The sequence below is a fragment of the Ictidomys tridecemlineatus genome, chromosome 4, assembly GCF_052094955.1.
Source record: "Ictidomys tridecemlineatus isolate mIctTri1 chromosome 4, mIctTri1.hap1, whole genome shotgun sequence".
Lineage (NCBI taxonomy): Eukaryota > Metazoa > Chordata > Mammalia > Rodentia > Sciuridae > Ictidomys > Ictidomys tridecemlineatus.
This window is the reverse complement of record NC_135480.1, coordinates 10,282,694-10,296,726: the sequence shown is the minus strand read 5'-3', so window position 1 is coordinate 10,296,726 and position 14,033 is coordinate 10,282,694. Positions and strand designations below refer to the sequence as shown.

General features: G+C 45.5%; 2 protein-coding genes across 2 annotated transcripts; one reads left to right on the top strand and one right to left on the bottom strand.

Moving 5' to 3' along the window:
• Positions 1-554: 554 nt before the first annotated feature.
• Positions 555-2,925, bottom strand: Zbtb3 (zinc finger and BTB domain containing 3). Its single transcript, XM_040284215.2, is given in 3 exon segments — positions 555-843; positions 845-2,437; positions 2,890-2,925. Coding segments are annotated over 2 exon segments (1,581 nt in total). The 5' UTR covers positions 2,387-2,437; positions 2,890-2,925; the 3' UTR covers positions 555-804.
• Positions 2,926-8,211: 5,286 nt separating this feature from the next.
• On the top strand, positions 8,212-13,363 carry Polr2g (RNA polymerase II subunit G). The gene is made up of 8 exons (XM_005331476.5): positions 8,212-8,351; positions 8,471-8,580; positions 10,529-10,688; positions 11,897-11,947; positions 12,486-12,551; positions 12,651-12,722; positions 12,912-12,945; positions 13,153-13,363. The coding sequence occupies exons 1-8, from the start codon at positions 8,340-8,342 to the stop codon at positions 13,164-13,166; spliced, it is 519 nt and encodes a 172-aa protein (XP_005331533.1). The 5' UTR covers positions 8,212-8,339; the 3' UTR covers positions 13,167-13,363.
• Positions 13,364-14,033: the final 670 nt, after the last annotated feature.

Sequence of the window (14,033 nt, the reverse complement as noted above, 5' to 3'; positions counted from 1 at the left end):
GCACCGGGCTAACTTGGGTTTTTTTGAGCCTCAAGTTTCCTCTGAAAAAAATAGGTGGCTAATACACCACAAAGTGAAGAAGTAAATGAGTTTTCTATTAAGTACCCAATACAGCCCAAAACACAAGAGCTCAACTACAATAATAAACCATAATTGTGTACGATTCCCCAAGTTTACAATGCCTTCTGCTATCTCACTTTTTTCCTCCCTCATAAGTGATCAGGCCCCCACTCCTTCCCCAAGTACAAATGTCAGCTAAAGAACTGGACGAAAGGGGCTGGGTTGTGGCTCGGTGGTAGAGTACTCACTTAGCATGCATGAGGCACTGGGTTCGATCTTCTGCACCACATAAAAATAAAAAGGGGCTGGGGATATAGCTCACTTGGTATTGCTTGCCTAGCATGCACAGGGCCCTGGGTTCAATCCCTGGCTCCACAAATAAATAAATAAATAGATAGATAGATAAATAATAATAAAGTAAATGAAGAACTGGATGAAAGACACAAAGCCATACAAGTTTGTGGAAGAAACAAGCCAACATCAATTCAAAGAGATAATTTCACTGCTAGTTTTATGTTCCAGAATGTGGAATAAGAAGTGATTACACCTCAGGAAAATTCCCAGTGCCCTTGGGGAGAGCTGGCTGATCTGTTCTGGCCCATAAAGTCCTGCTTATCTGGCTGGATAAAGAAAACAGTAGGAACCTTCAGGCCAGGCAGAACCTTCATTTGTCACCCATCAGGAGTGACAAGATGCTTCCAACCTCTGTGCTGCCATCTAACGAAGTTAAGAGCAGGGCTGGTATCAGCTCATGCTCACCCAGATATTAGTTTTTGGAGCCAAGTACAAAATCTTTGGGTGGTCCACCACTGCTCTGTCTCTCTGCTGTTGGAGAACCAGGGAGGGGCTGCACCCCTAGAACAGAGCCAGCTTCTGGATCTGGTTTGCTGCGTTTGGCCAGATCCTCATTGTGAGCCTTGCGGATGTGTCGGTAGAGGTCCCCTGACTGCGTGTAGCTGCGCAGACAGTAGCGGCACTCATAGGGTCGCTCACGTGTGTGCACGGTGGCATGTCGCCGCAGTGTATAAGAGCATGAGAAGGTCTTCCCACATGTCTTGCAAGTGGGAACATCCTCAGTAAAAACCCCAAAGTTTCCTGGGGCTGCTTCATACTCAGAAGGTGGGTAAAGTGGCTCATGTAGGGCTGGGGGTGCAGGCAGGGGTGAGGTCACCAATCCTCGATGATACTGCCCTGGACCAGGCAGCAGATGGTAGGGTAGATGAGGGTCTGTAGGCAAGAAGTGGTCGCTTGGCCCATCCTCCAGTCCTGTTGCCCCTGGTTCCTCAAAAGCCTCTGGCTGGGAGGGCTGTCCTCCATACACTGGTCTTCCAGGTGGGAACAGTCCCTCAGGACCCTGAGTCTGTTCCTCTGCTACATCAGTCTCCTCATCAGAGATCACAATAGCTTCTACTTTCACCTGGACCAGCTCAGCTTCTGCTGGAGCTGGAGCCTGGGATGAAACTGGGGCTGAAACTGGGGCTGGAGCTGGAGCTGAAGCTGGAGGATAGAATCCTTGCAAAGGTCCTCCAGTATCCCTTGGTTCCACCACCCTCAGGCTCTCAGGACCCACATCAAGAGGAGTCAGGGGTTCCACTGAAACTGTTGGGAGGCCAGAAGAGAAGTAGTTTGCAGGAATGGTTTCTGTGGAGCTACTGGGACTGGCAAGAGAAACAGAGACATCAACTACTGGTGGTGGAGGTGCCCGCAGATGTGGTGAGTCAACCTCCATGCCAGGCTGTGTAGTGTCAGCCCCACCAGGCAATGGTGGTTCATCTGGAGGACGCACAGTAGGTAAAGGAGCAGTCAGGCTTTTCCATTCCTCTTTGCCCCAATGGCCTGATGTCTCAGGGGATGCCAACAAAGGCCGGGGGCCATGGGAAGTGCTGGACAAAAACTCCAAACTAGGGGGCTGTGAATTGGTTTCTTCCTCCTTCTTGGTACTGTCTGCCTCTGCCAGGGCCCGGGCTTGCAGCCTCTGCTTACACACTTTGACGATGTCATTCATATGCAAGTAGCTGGCAGCTGCCAACACATCCTCAAGAGGGGTATCTCCCCTCAGGGCCAGCTGGCCAGCATACATGAAGTCCAGAAGCAGCCCAAAAGCAGGGGCCGTGACAATCTCGTTGTGAATACACACCAGATCCCTCTTGTCCAATTCCCGCTCCTTGTAAAAAAGCTGAAAGAATGGGCTGCAGGAGGCCAGCACAGCCCGATGTGCCAAGAACTGGGTGCTACCCACCATCACGGTGCAGTCACAAAGGAAACCCTGGGACCGCTGCTCCCGGAGGCTCTGCAGCAGCTGTTGACTGTGTTCTGGGAACTCCATAGCACCCCACGAAAGGGAGGGCGCCCAAGTAAGGTCCCCACCAGTGGCTCCCTGGGAAGAGAGGACAGTGGGTTAGGGCAGGTAACTTCCCCAGCAGCCTTAAACGTTAGTCCTTAACTACCGCTCGCCACCCCAAGGCCTCTGGCAACACAGACCGCACCCCAAGACGCTCCCTTTAAGTTTCTACCCTTCTTTTTCCTACGTCACACCCAAAGATCTCCCACTAGCTCCGCCCCCTCAAACTAACCTTAGGATCAGGCCCCGCCTCCGGTCGAAAAAGGCCCTGCCCCCCGGAAGTCCCGCCCCCTAGCCAGCCTCGGCTTCCTCGGTTGCCACCCGGTCGCTTCCAGCGGCTCCTCCAACTAGGAGTCTGTTTTGCTCCCAGGCTTTCCCGAGCGATGCCTTTACGCTCCACTCCGAGAACTCCCTGAGCCTCTCCCTTTGGCTTTCCAGGTGCTAAGGACTCCTGGGGTGGGAACTAGCAGAGAAAGCTGATCCCTCACCACCAGCGAGCAGCCACCAGGCGAGCTCCGCCCCTTCCCACCTTCTCAGTGTTAATTGGTTCAAGCTCTCCTTCCCCAGTTGAGGATTGGCCAAATGTCCACTGTCCCGCCCCTCTCCGGCCGGCGTGTCCAAGTGGGTGCTCGGATCCATCGCTCAGACAGATAGGAGCACGATTGGTTATCACTCCTGTCTTGAGCTTTTCCTCTTCGTCCCGCCTTCTTTGCCTCAGAGCCCTCGGGATTGGCTGAACTGCTCAGTGTACCGAGGCAGCGGGCGGGCTGGGACCTTTTCGGGCACTATGTCGGCAACTACACCTTGTTGTGCGGGAGTGAACAGCGCGTCACCGTCACCTTACTATAGTGTGACCGGGAAAAGGAGGAATGAAAATCCAATGTGGTACTCTGGAGACCCGGGCCTTAGGCTTTGCAGAAACCATGGGCAAGAGTCACACACGCCTCTCTGACCAGCAGTTATCTCCTGAAGGTCCCTTGCTCAAATATTCCTTGATGTCCCCATCTGCTCCACTCCTCCAATCTAATGGTCTCAGGGCCTCTGGCTTAGTAATGATGGTGTCAAGGATCTAGCAGCTGTCAGAATGTTGCGTCCTCAGCCTAGACTTTATGGGCAACTTCAAATGAAGAGGATAGACTGTCCTCTCTGTCCAGAGGTACTGGGCAGGTGCTGGTGGGAAAGCATTAGGGCTTTACAGTATCACCGTGTGCGTGGTGACACATGACTGTAATCCCAGCCACTCAAGGTTGAGGCTGGTGGGTCCCAAGTCAGAGACCAATCTGGGCAATTTAGCAAGGCCCTGTCTCAAAAACAAACAAACAAACAAAAGACCCGGCCTGGGTTGTAGCTCAGCGGTTGAAACTAGCGCCCCTAGTTTCAATCCCCACCAGCGAAATAAATAAATAAAACAAACATATAAATAATAAATATCCCAGGATAGGAGATTTTTAAAGTGTGGCTACTTCTAGGGCTGGGATTGTGGCTCAGTGGTGGAGCGCCCGCCTAGAGCATGCGAGGCCCTGGGTTCCATCCTCAGCACCACATATAAATAAATAAATTAAAACAAAGGTATTGTGTACAACTAAAATAAATAAATATTTTTTTAAAAAATGTGGCTACTTCTAGCAGGGCGCCCTGGTGCACGACTTTAATCCCAGTAAAGGATGGCAATTTCGAGGCCAACCTGGGCAATTTAGCAAGATTCTGTCTCAAAATTAAAAAGGGCTGGGTACCAGGCGCCATGGGTACTACTGTAATCCCAGCGATTGAGGCTGAGGCAGCAGGATCTCAAGTTCCAAGGCCAGCCTTGGCAATTAAGCAAGACCTTGTCTAAAATTTTAAAAAAGGGGTGGTGGTGTGGCTAGGGATGTAGCTCACCAGCTGAGTGTCCATGAATTTAATCCCCAATGCCATGGAAAATAAATTAAATTAAAACATGGCTACTTCTGAAGAAATCTCAGAATATTTCAGTTTCCAGACATGCAGAGGAAAGGACTATAAACTGTGAGTTGGTGTTTTCCTGCCTCCAGTCTGACTCCAGCAGCAATGTGGTTGACAGCATTTTCAGAGAAGTATCCTCCCATTTCCTTCACCCACCACACCAAGCACTTCCATTTTGTTCTTGAATCAAACCTCCAAACAGACCCAACCAGAATTATAGAGAGTTCCTCTATCCAGCATTCTTGTGATAGAGACAAGCATCTTAGCTTGAGATCACACCTCTACTCTACCCATTCTCACAAGTCATATTAAAAAAAAAAAGTATTAATCCACCACAAAATGATGACAATAAGCCAACTACTGGTGGGTATTTTTTTGGGGGGGAGGGTGCTGGGGTTTTACCCAGGGCTTTGCTCATGCTAAGCACATACTTTACTACTGAACTATAGGTGCCAAAGCCCTAATATTTTCATTTTTTTGTGAAAAATAACTTTATTTACCAAATAAAAAATCTGTAGTGAGAATAAATGACATTGATTTGCATTTTTTCACATCTCTGTAGTATCTAGGTTAATAGAAGAAAGCTAGATTTTCACATCTGTTTCTGTTTTCATCTATTATGATATATTGTTTGTTTTTGTTTGTTTTGGTACCAAGGATTGAACTCAGGGGCACTCAGCCACTGAGCCACATGCCCAGCTCTATTTTCTTTTATTTAGAGACTCATTGATTGGTTTACACCTCAATGATAGGTGCTGAAGCTAGCTTTGAACTCGGGATCCTCCTGCCTCAGCCTCCCAAGCCTCTAGGATTATTGGTGGGTACCACCACACCCTGCTGATGTAGTGTTTTGATGTGAGTACATGAAGAAAATCTGATCTCACAGATATGTAACTGAAGAGGATCCCATCAATCTTTTGGAATTGTCTTTCAGGACTGACTCAGAAGTGGCACACCTATAATCTCAGTGAATTGGAAGGATGAGTCAGGAGGATCACAAATTGGAGGCAGGCTGGGAAATTTAGCCAGACTGTGTCAAAATAAAAAAGAAGTGGCTGGTTTTGTGGCTCAGTGGTAGAGTGATTGCCTAGCACATCTGATTTTCACCAACAGTTAAAAAGAAAGAAAGAAAGAAAGAAAGAAAGAAAGAAAGAAAGAAAGAAAGAAAGAAAGAAAGAAAGAAAGAGAGAAAGAGAGAAAGAAAGAAAGATAGATTGGGGGGAAGAATGGTTTGTTTATCTATCATCTATCTATCTATCTATCTATCTATCTATCTATCTATCTATCTATTTATTTATGTGGTGCTGGGGATTGAACCCAGGGCCTTGTGCATGTGATCTTTATTTTATTTATTTATAGGTGATACTCAGAATCGAGCCCAATGCCTCACACATGCAAGCCAAGTGTGCTACCACTGAGCCACAGTCCCAGCCCATCGCCAGCTCTATTTTATATTTTATTTAAAGACAGGGTCTCACTGAGTTTGTTTAGCGTCTTGCCATTGCTGAGGCTGGCTTTGAGCTCATGATTCTCCTGCCTCAGCCTCCTGAGTGGATGGGATTACCTGGGATTACTGTCATTCGCTACTGCATCAGGCTTTTTTTTTTTCTTTTACATACATGACAATAGTGGAATGCATTACAATCATAATTATGCATTCACAACACCATTTTCATAACTTTTTAAATATATATTTAATATATATATATTTTTTAATATATATATATATATATATTTAGTTGTCAATGGACATTAATTTTATTTATTTATTTATATGTGGTGTTGAGAATCAAACCCAGTACCCGACATGTGCCATTGAGCCACAGCCTCATCCCTCCCCAGGCCTTTTATTTTTTAATTGTTTATTTTTTATTTTGAGACAAGTCCTCTTTAAATTGCTGAGGTTGGCCTTTAACTTGTGATCTGCCTATCTCAGACTCCCCAGTTGTTGTTATTACAGGCTTTTGCCACCACATCCAGCTACCAAGCTGCCTTGGTCTTTTTGGTGATCAGTCTCCACCCTGAAGCTACCCTAGGGGCCCCTAATCACCATTTATGTCATTAGCATATAAAAGGTCAATCTTTACTCCAAAGATTCAAAGCATCTTAGAAGTCCAAATAAATCAAACTAATAAAAATGTGGCAGAGGGCTGGGGATGTGGCTCAAGCGGTAGCACTCGCCTGGCATGCGTGCGGCCCGGGTTTGATTCTCAGCACCACGTACAAACAAAGATGTTGTGTCCGCCGATAACTAAAAAATAAATATTAAAAAATTCTCTCTCTCTCTCTCTCTCTCTCTCTCTCTCTCTCTCCTCTCTCCTCTCTCACTCTGTCTTTAAAAAAAAATGCGGCAGATTAGTGCTGATGAAGAAGATATTAGAACAACCAGAATTCTAACACATAAATTATATAATATACCACACAGATACAATAAATGCAAGAACACTGATAATTGAATAGGGCAGTGTCAGTAAGCCTATCATATCAGCAACTCAGGAGGTTGAGGTAGGAGGTTTGCAATTTTGACGTTAGTTGAGGCATTTGAAGACACACTGTCTCAAAATTAATTTCATGGGCTGGGGTTGTGGCTGAGCAGTAGAGCGCTCGTCTAGCATAAGTGAAGCCCTGGGTTTGATCCTCAGCACCATATAAAAATAAATAAATAAAATAAAGGTATTATGTCCAACTACAACTAAATTTTTTTTTTAAATTTAAAAAATTTAAAAACAAAATTATCTGACGATGTATCTTAAAAGTAAAACCCTACTGGGTTTGATTTCTAGCACAACAAACAAAAACCGAAAGAAAAAACCCACACTTACAATAGTAAGTAGGTAAAGTAACTAGGAAGTGATCAGTTTTGAGTATATATTTCCTTTCTCCCTCCCCACCCCCTTCTCCCCCTACCCCCTCTCTCTTCTTGGGACTGGGGAATGAACTCAGGGTGCTTTACCACTGAGCTACATTTCCAATGCTTTTTATTTTTATTATTTTTGGAGGCGGGTACCAGGGATAGAACTCAGGGGCACTCGACCACTGAGCCACATCCCCTGCCCTATTTGTATTTTTATTATTTGTATTTTTTATTTTAAGATAGATTCTCCCTACCTTGCTGAATTACTCGCTAAATTGTCTAGGCTGGCCTAGCACTTGCCATCCTCCTGCCTCAGTCTTCTGAGTTAAGATAAAAGGCGCGCACTACCATGCCGGGCAAATGATTTCCTTTTGAATAATGGCTGTGTTTAAAGAACAGCTTGCTTAATTCCTGAAATTTTAGGGAGTGGTTATTGCTACCCAGGACTAGCCAGCTCCAGCACATTGAACGTCAGCAGATTAGGTCCTTGCAGGGAGGCTGGCCTGGAAAGGGGGAGAGGTGGGAGAAAGCGCCGAGTTGAGAGGGTACAGATAAGGGATTCTCAGTTCTGTAGCATCCCCCCACAACCCAGCCCCACTCTAGTGTGTGCGCCCGCGCGTCCCAGGAGTACAATAATAAGGTTTCCTCTCCAGGGAGCAAGTCATGTAGTGAGTGCTCAGTAAATGTTTGTTGAAGGAATGATTGAATGCATAAATATTCGGAATGCCTGAATTTGCAAGCACCTTGAATTTGAATTCAAGTCCTGAGTGACTACAACCCTTGGGTGCATTAAAGTCTTTAATTATGTTATTTTCACTAATAAAGCCTATTAAAAGTGTTTACTGAGCATTTACGCATATGTAACAACGAATCCCACCATTATAATGCACCAATAAAAATATGGGGGGAAAAGTATTTACTGAGCATCTACTACAGGCTACTTTGGATCTGAGTTTTGACAGTCCGCCGTGGGGCGGGGCTTCAGGGACAGAGCTTAACGAGTCCCCGCCCACTACAGCGAGGTCCAATCAGATCGGCGCAGGGACCCGGAAGCGAGGTTGTGGTTGTAGCGTGCGCTTCCGGAGGAGACAGATCAGTTGTTGTCCCAGGTGTGGACGCCTCAGTCCAACCTCCTCCGTAAAGATGTTCTACCACGTGAGTAGGCGCCGGTTGGCGACGAGGGTTGGGTCTCGGGGTGCAGCGAGGCTGGGTGCCTCTTCTCGCCCCTTGCCCTCGCCGCTCCTGGCCCGGTCTCCATTCTCCTTTCCCTGCAGATCTCCCTGGAGCACGAGATCCTGCTGCACCCGCGCTACTTCGGCCCCAACTTGCTCAATACCGTGAAGCAGAAGCTTTTCACCGAGGTGGAGGGAACCTGCACCGGAAAGTAAGTTTGCTCCCATCGCGCTGTAAGGTCTTTGCGCACACAGTGCCCCATGCCAACAACTCTCTACCTAATTCCTACTCATCTTGTAAGGCCGTGCAACCCACTCTGGGGAGCCCTCTCACCCTCCCAGGCGCCCAGGCAGCCAGTTGCTTCCTTCCCAATGCGTCCTCTGCAAAGTTGGATAATGAGACTTCCCTCAGTCGAGATTGGACATTTCCTTTAGTCTGCAAACACTTTAAAAGCTCCTGTTGTGTGTCAGGGCATATGTTGGATCCTGCAAACATGCAATGAAAACAGTCCTCGTAGAGCTCAGAGTTTAATCATTGTTCCTGTGTGTGCTGTCCTGTGATTCTGCTGGGTTTCTCTATACCCTGTGCCCAGGGACCTGGCATGGCACATCATGGGCCTCAGTGTTTCCTGAATGAATGATCTGAAAAAGCACAACGAGAGTTTATGAGAAGGCATAGGATTGAGACTTGAATTCTTTGAGTTTTGCACAGAAGGGTCTCCCACAGACCATTATGAATGGGCTGGGATTCAGTCCAGGATAGTAGAGTCTGGGCTTCCAGCATCAGAATATCAGAACAACCTAGCGCTGTTCCTTTTATGTTTAGTTTTGGGGGCTTTTGGTATGGGGATTGAACCGCGGGGTGCTTAACACTGAGCCACATCCTTGGCTCTTGGTTTTTTTTTTTTTTTTTTTTTTTTTAATTTGGAGACAGGGTCTCACTATGTTGTGGGAACTGGCTTTGATCTTGCAATCTTCCCCCTGAGGGCCTCTTTGATTAGATTGGCCTGAATTTGTGATCCTCCTGCCTCAGGCTTCTGTGTGTCTGGGATTTCCACCGTGCCTAGCAGGCTGTTCTTTTTAAAATTTTTAAAGATTTATTTTCTTAACAAGTTTGTTTTTCTTTTCTTGCTTTCTTTTTGCCATACTGGGGATTGATTCCAGGGGTCTTTTATCACTGAGCAACATAGCTGGGGCAGTTTGTTTGTTTAGTACTGGGGATTAACTTGGGTGCTTAACTACTGAGTCATACCTAGACCTTTTTAGATTTTATTATGTTATTATTATTTTGGTACCAGGGATTGAAACCAGGGCTCTTAACACTGAGCAACATCCCCAGCCCTTTTCTGTATTTTATTTAGAGACATGGTCTCACTGAGTTGCTGAGGATGGCTTTGAACCCATGCCTCAGCCTTCCAAGCTTCTGGGGATTATAGGCATTCACCACTGCACCCAGTTTCTGGGGCAGTTCTTGATCATGCAGGTTCTTGAGCTGCTTTTTTCCCTATAGAATCAGGACTGCTTGAGAGCCTTCAGGAGAATCTTCATTTTTTTTTTTTTTTTTTTTTAACTTCTCAGTAAAATGAAGGGTCAAAAAAAGACACAGAGCTGGGCATGGTGGCACATACCTATAATCCCAGCTACTCTGGAAGCTGAGACAGGAGTATCATAAGTTCAAGGCCAGCCTTAGCAACTTAGTGAGACTCTCAAAATAAAAACCAGTATACTTTATTTTCTGATGTTTTATTCTGCACACCAGATAAGGAAAATGATGACCTGAAATATGTCGAGAACAGTAATTAAGGACTCTACAAAAATTTCCCCAGTTGTACAAGTACAGATACCTTGATTTAGAGAATTTTTCATAATAATTCCCGAGAATCTTCATACAAAAAGTTCCTCCCAGGTGATTCTGAGGCATAACAAAGATTCAGGTCCATTAACTCAGTGCTGCTTTCTTTTTGGACATTTGTTGTAAAATTTTGAAAGCAGCATTTGAGCTTACAAATATTTATCTGTGTCCTTTCTTTTGGTCATTAAACTCTGAGAGTCAGAGGTGACATCTTTCCCCCTCCTCCCCTCAGGCTCAGTGACTGTTGCTGCAGATGGCTTTAGAGGCTCTTGTAATATAGTGCCTTTCTCTTTTTGTCTTCCTTATAGGTATGGCTTTGTAATTGCTGTCACCACCATCGACAACATTGGTGCTGGTGTAATCCAGCCAGGCCGGGGCTTTGTTCTTTATCCAGTTAAGTACAAGGCCATTGTTTTCCGGCCTTTTAAAGGCGAGGTTGTGGATGCTGTGGTCACTCAGGTCAATAAGGTAAGAACATTCATAGGAGGCCATGGTGTGGGTCCTCATTCCACTTACTAACTCTGTACCTTAGTCAAGTCACTTCTTTGTACCTGTCAAAATACTCAAGGGCATGTGAGTCAATGTGAATAATTACAACAGGAGCCTACATTGACTAAGTAGTTACTGTGGACCAAGTATTGTTCAAAGCCCCACAGTGACTGTGTTTCTATCTCTGTTTACAGACACTGAAGCTTAGAGAAATGTACTGGCCAAGACTCTGTGGCCAACAAGGGTTTATATCTTGGGCTAATAAGTCCTAGGTTTAAATTCTTTATAATTACACTATATTTGCTTAATTTAAATGAAAGGTGGTTCTGGGCCTTTCATTTCATTACAGGCCTGTAATCCAGCAATTTAGGAGGTTCAGGTAGGAAGATAGCAAGTTTGAGGTCAACCTCAGCAACTTAGTGAGACAGGGTGGTGTAGGGGATGTAGTTCACTGGTACAGTATTTGTCTAGCATACATGAGGCCCTGGGTTTAATCCCCCACACGGGAAGGGGAAAAACAGTAAAATGAAGGGTCAAAAAAAGACACAGAGCTGGGCATGGTGGCACATACCTATAATCCCAGCTACTCTGGAAGCTGAGATAGGAGTATCATAAGTTCAAGGCCAGACTTAGTAACTTAGTGAGATTCTCAAAATAAAAACTAAATGGGGATATAGCTTAGTGGTAAAGTGCCTGTGGGTTCAATACCGGAATCAATTAAAAAAAAAAAAGCAAATGTTGCAGTTCAGACTGGATACAGATAAAAATGGTGGTCTTGTCAGAGCAATTTTAGAGGAGGAAAAGTTTATTTGGCCCTTGTGGTTTTAGAGATCTCAGTTCACAGACAGCCACCTCTGTTGCTCTGGGCCCGGATAAAGCAGAACACAATGGCAGAAGGGAGTAGAGGAGGAAAGCAGTTCAGGAGAAGGCAATCTGGAAGCTGAGTTTCACTCAACAGGGAAAATATAGAAACCCCCAAAGCATATTCCCAGTAGCCTACCTCCTTCAACCACATCCTATCTGCCTACCCTGTTCGTCCATTCAAGTGGAATAACATACTGATTAGGTTAAAGCTTACAGCCCAATCATTGCACCTAATGATTGTCTAATGTGAGCTTTTGGGGACAACCTAAAACTTAAGGATTTGAGAGGAAAAGAGAAAGTATGATTATTCATTTTCCTCCTAGGTTGGACTCTTCACAGAAATTGGGCCCATGTCTTGCTTCATTTCTCGACATGTAAGTCTAGACACGTTGGGCGGGGCTAAGGAAGAGACACCCAATCATGACCATCTACTGAAACATTCAATACAGCTGGGTGTGGTGGCATGTGCCTGTAATCCCAGGGACTCAGGAGGCTGAGATAGGAGGATTGCAAATTTGAGGTCAGCCTCAGCAACTTAGTAAGAGCCTGTCTCAAAATAAAAAGGCCTTGGGAAGTAGCTCAGGGGTAAAGCTTCCCTGGGTTTAATCCCCAAGAGTTTAAAGAAAAAAAAATGCTGACCCGGCCTGGCTCTGTGGTATGTGTATGCAATCCCAGCTACTAGGGAGGCTGAGTCAGGATGGCAATTTGAAGCCAGCTTGGGCAATTTAGCAAGACCCTATGTCAAAAAGCATTGCCGAGGTGGGGGGAGGGGATATGATTGTCTATTCACAGGCTGGGGGGTATAGCTTAGTGGTAGAGCACTTGTCTAGCATATGTGAGGCCTTGGATTTGATCCCCAGCACCACAAAAATAAATAAGCAAAGTGCTGACAAGTATCACTTTTCCTTTCAGTCCATCCCGTCAGAGATGGAATTTGATCCTAATTCTAACCCACCATGTTACAAGACAATGGATGAGGTGAGTGGGTAGGAGGAAGGCAGTGGGGGGAATAGGCCAGGCTGAAGGAAGAGGATTTCCCTGGGAATGTCTGAGTGCACTGTTGTCTCCCCTTCTTAGGACATTGTGATTCAGCAGGAGGATGACATCCGCTTGAAGATTGTGGGGACCCGCGTGGACAAGAATGACATTGTGAGTCTCTTGCCTACCATAGCCATACCAGGCAGAACTGAGTGCTGTGGACTTCTTTACCATTCACAGTTCTGGGGGAGGGGGTGGGGTTCTGTGGTGTTCTGGGTGGCAGAAGACCTGGGGCTTGTGGGGTAGAGGAGGTTCTGCTCTTGCCTTGTCCTGGTTTCATGTTTATTTTCTTTCCTACAGTTTGCCATTGGCTCCCTGATGGATGATTACTTGGGTGAGTGCCTGATTTGTGGTGACCTGGAGAATGGGTGTGTAGGAGAGGGAAGTGGGTGTAGGATTTAATGCCTGGGACAGAGACATTAGAAATTTTTATTCTGTCTGCTTGGAAGATCTAGGACCTGTGCCCTTGGGATGGGAAGTAGGTGGTTGTGGCTGCCTCTGAGCTCTGGGTGTAACTGATGTACCTTTCCTGTTTTCACAGGGCTTGTGAGCTGAGCATGGGAGCCTCCTACCATGTGTGATCTTGATCTATAAAATGTTGCTTTAATACTTGCCGAGTTGTCTAGAGACTCCCTCTGACTGTTGTTCGGGGAAGCAAGGAAGATTCTTTGTCCCTGAAGACATCTGGTGCTTCTTCCAGTTTAGCTGTTGCTTGACTCTGTGTTCTAACTATAAAAGGTCATTTGTTCTCATGCAAGTGTCATGTTCTTTTTTGGTTTTGTTTTATTTTATTTTTTGGTGCTGGGAATTGAACCCAGGGCCCTGTGCATGCAAGGCAAACACTCTACCAATTGAGCTATATTACCAGCTCTCATATTCTTTTTTGGGTAGGAGCAACACTCTTTTATAAAAAGGTCATTAGCCACTCACTGGACCTTTTCCTTGGCCTGATGTTGCAACTGTCCTTGGCCACACATGGGGATTTAACAAACCCTTTTGCTAAGGTCTGAAGTTAACCTCATTGTAGGCAAACTGATATTGGATCATTGACTTCCAGTAAATGAAAACCATCATCACAGCCATTCTGAGTCCTAATCTAGTATCAGAGTATTTGCCTTTCCCATGACCTTAAACTCCAAGAGTATAAGAGGGAAAGGGGGGAAGAAACAACAGATTAGGAGAAATGAACCAGAGAAGAGTAATAGCGCAGATTACAGAGTCCCAACACATCCCTTTTATTTTTTGTGGTACTGGGGAATTGAAATGGGAACTGTACCACTGAGCTATATCACCAGCCCTTTTATTTATTTATTTTTATTAAATATTTTAGTTGTTGATGGAACTATTATTTATAGGCAATGCTAAGACTTGAACCCAGTGTTTCACACATGCTACGCAAAAGAGTTTATAATCAGGGTCACA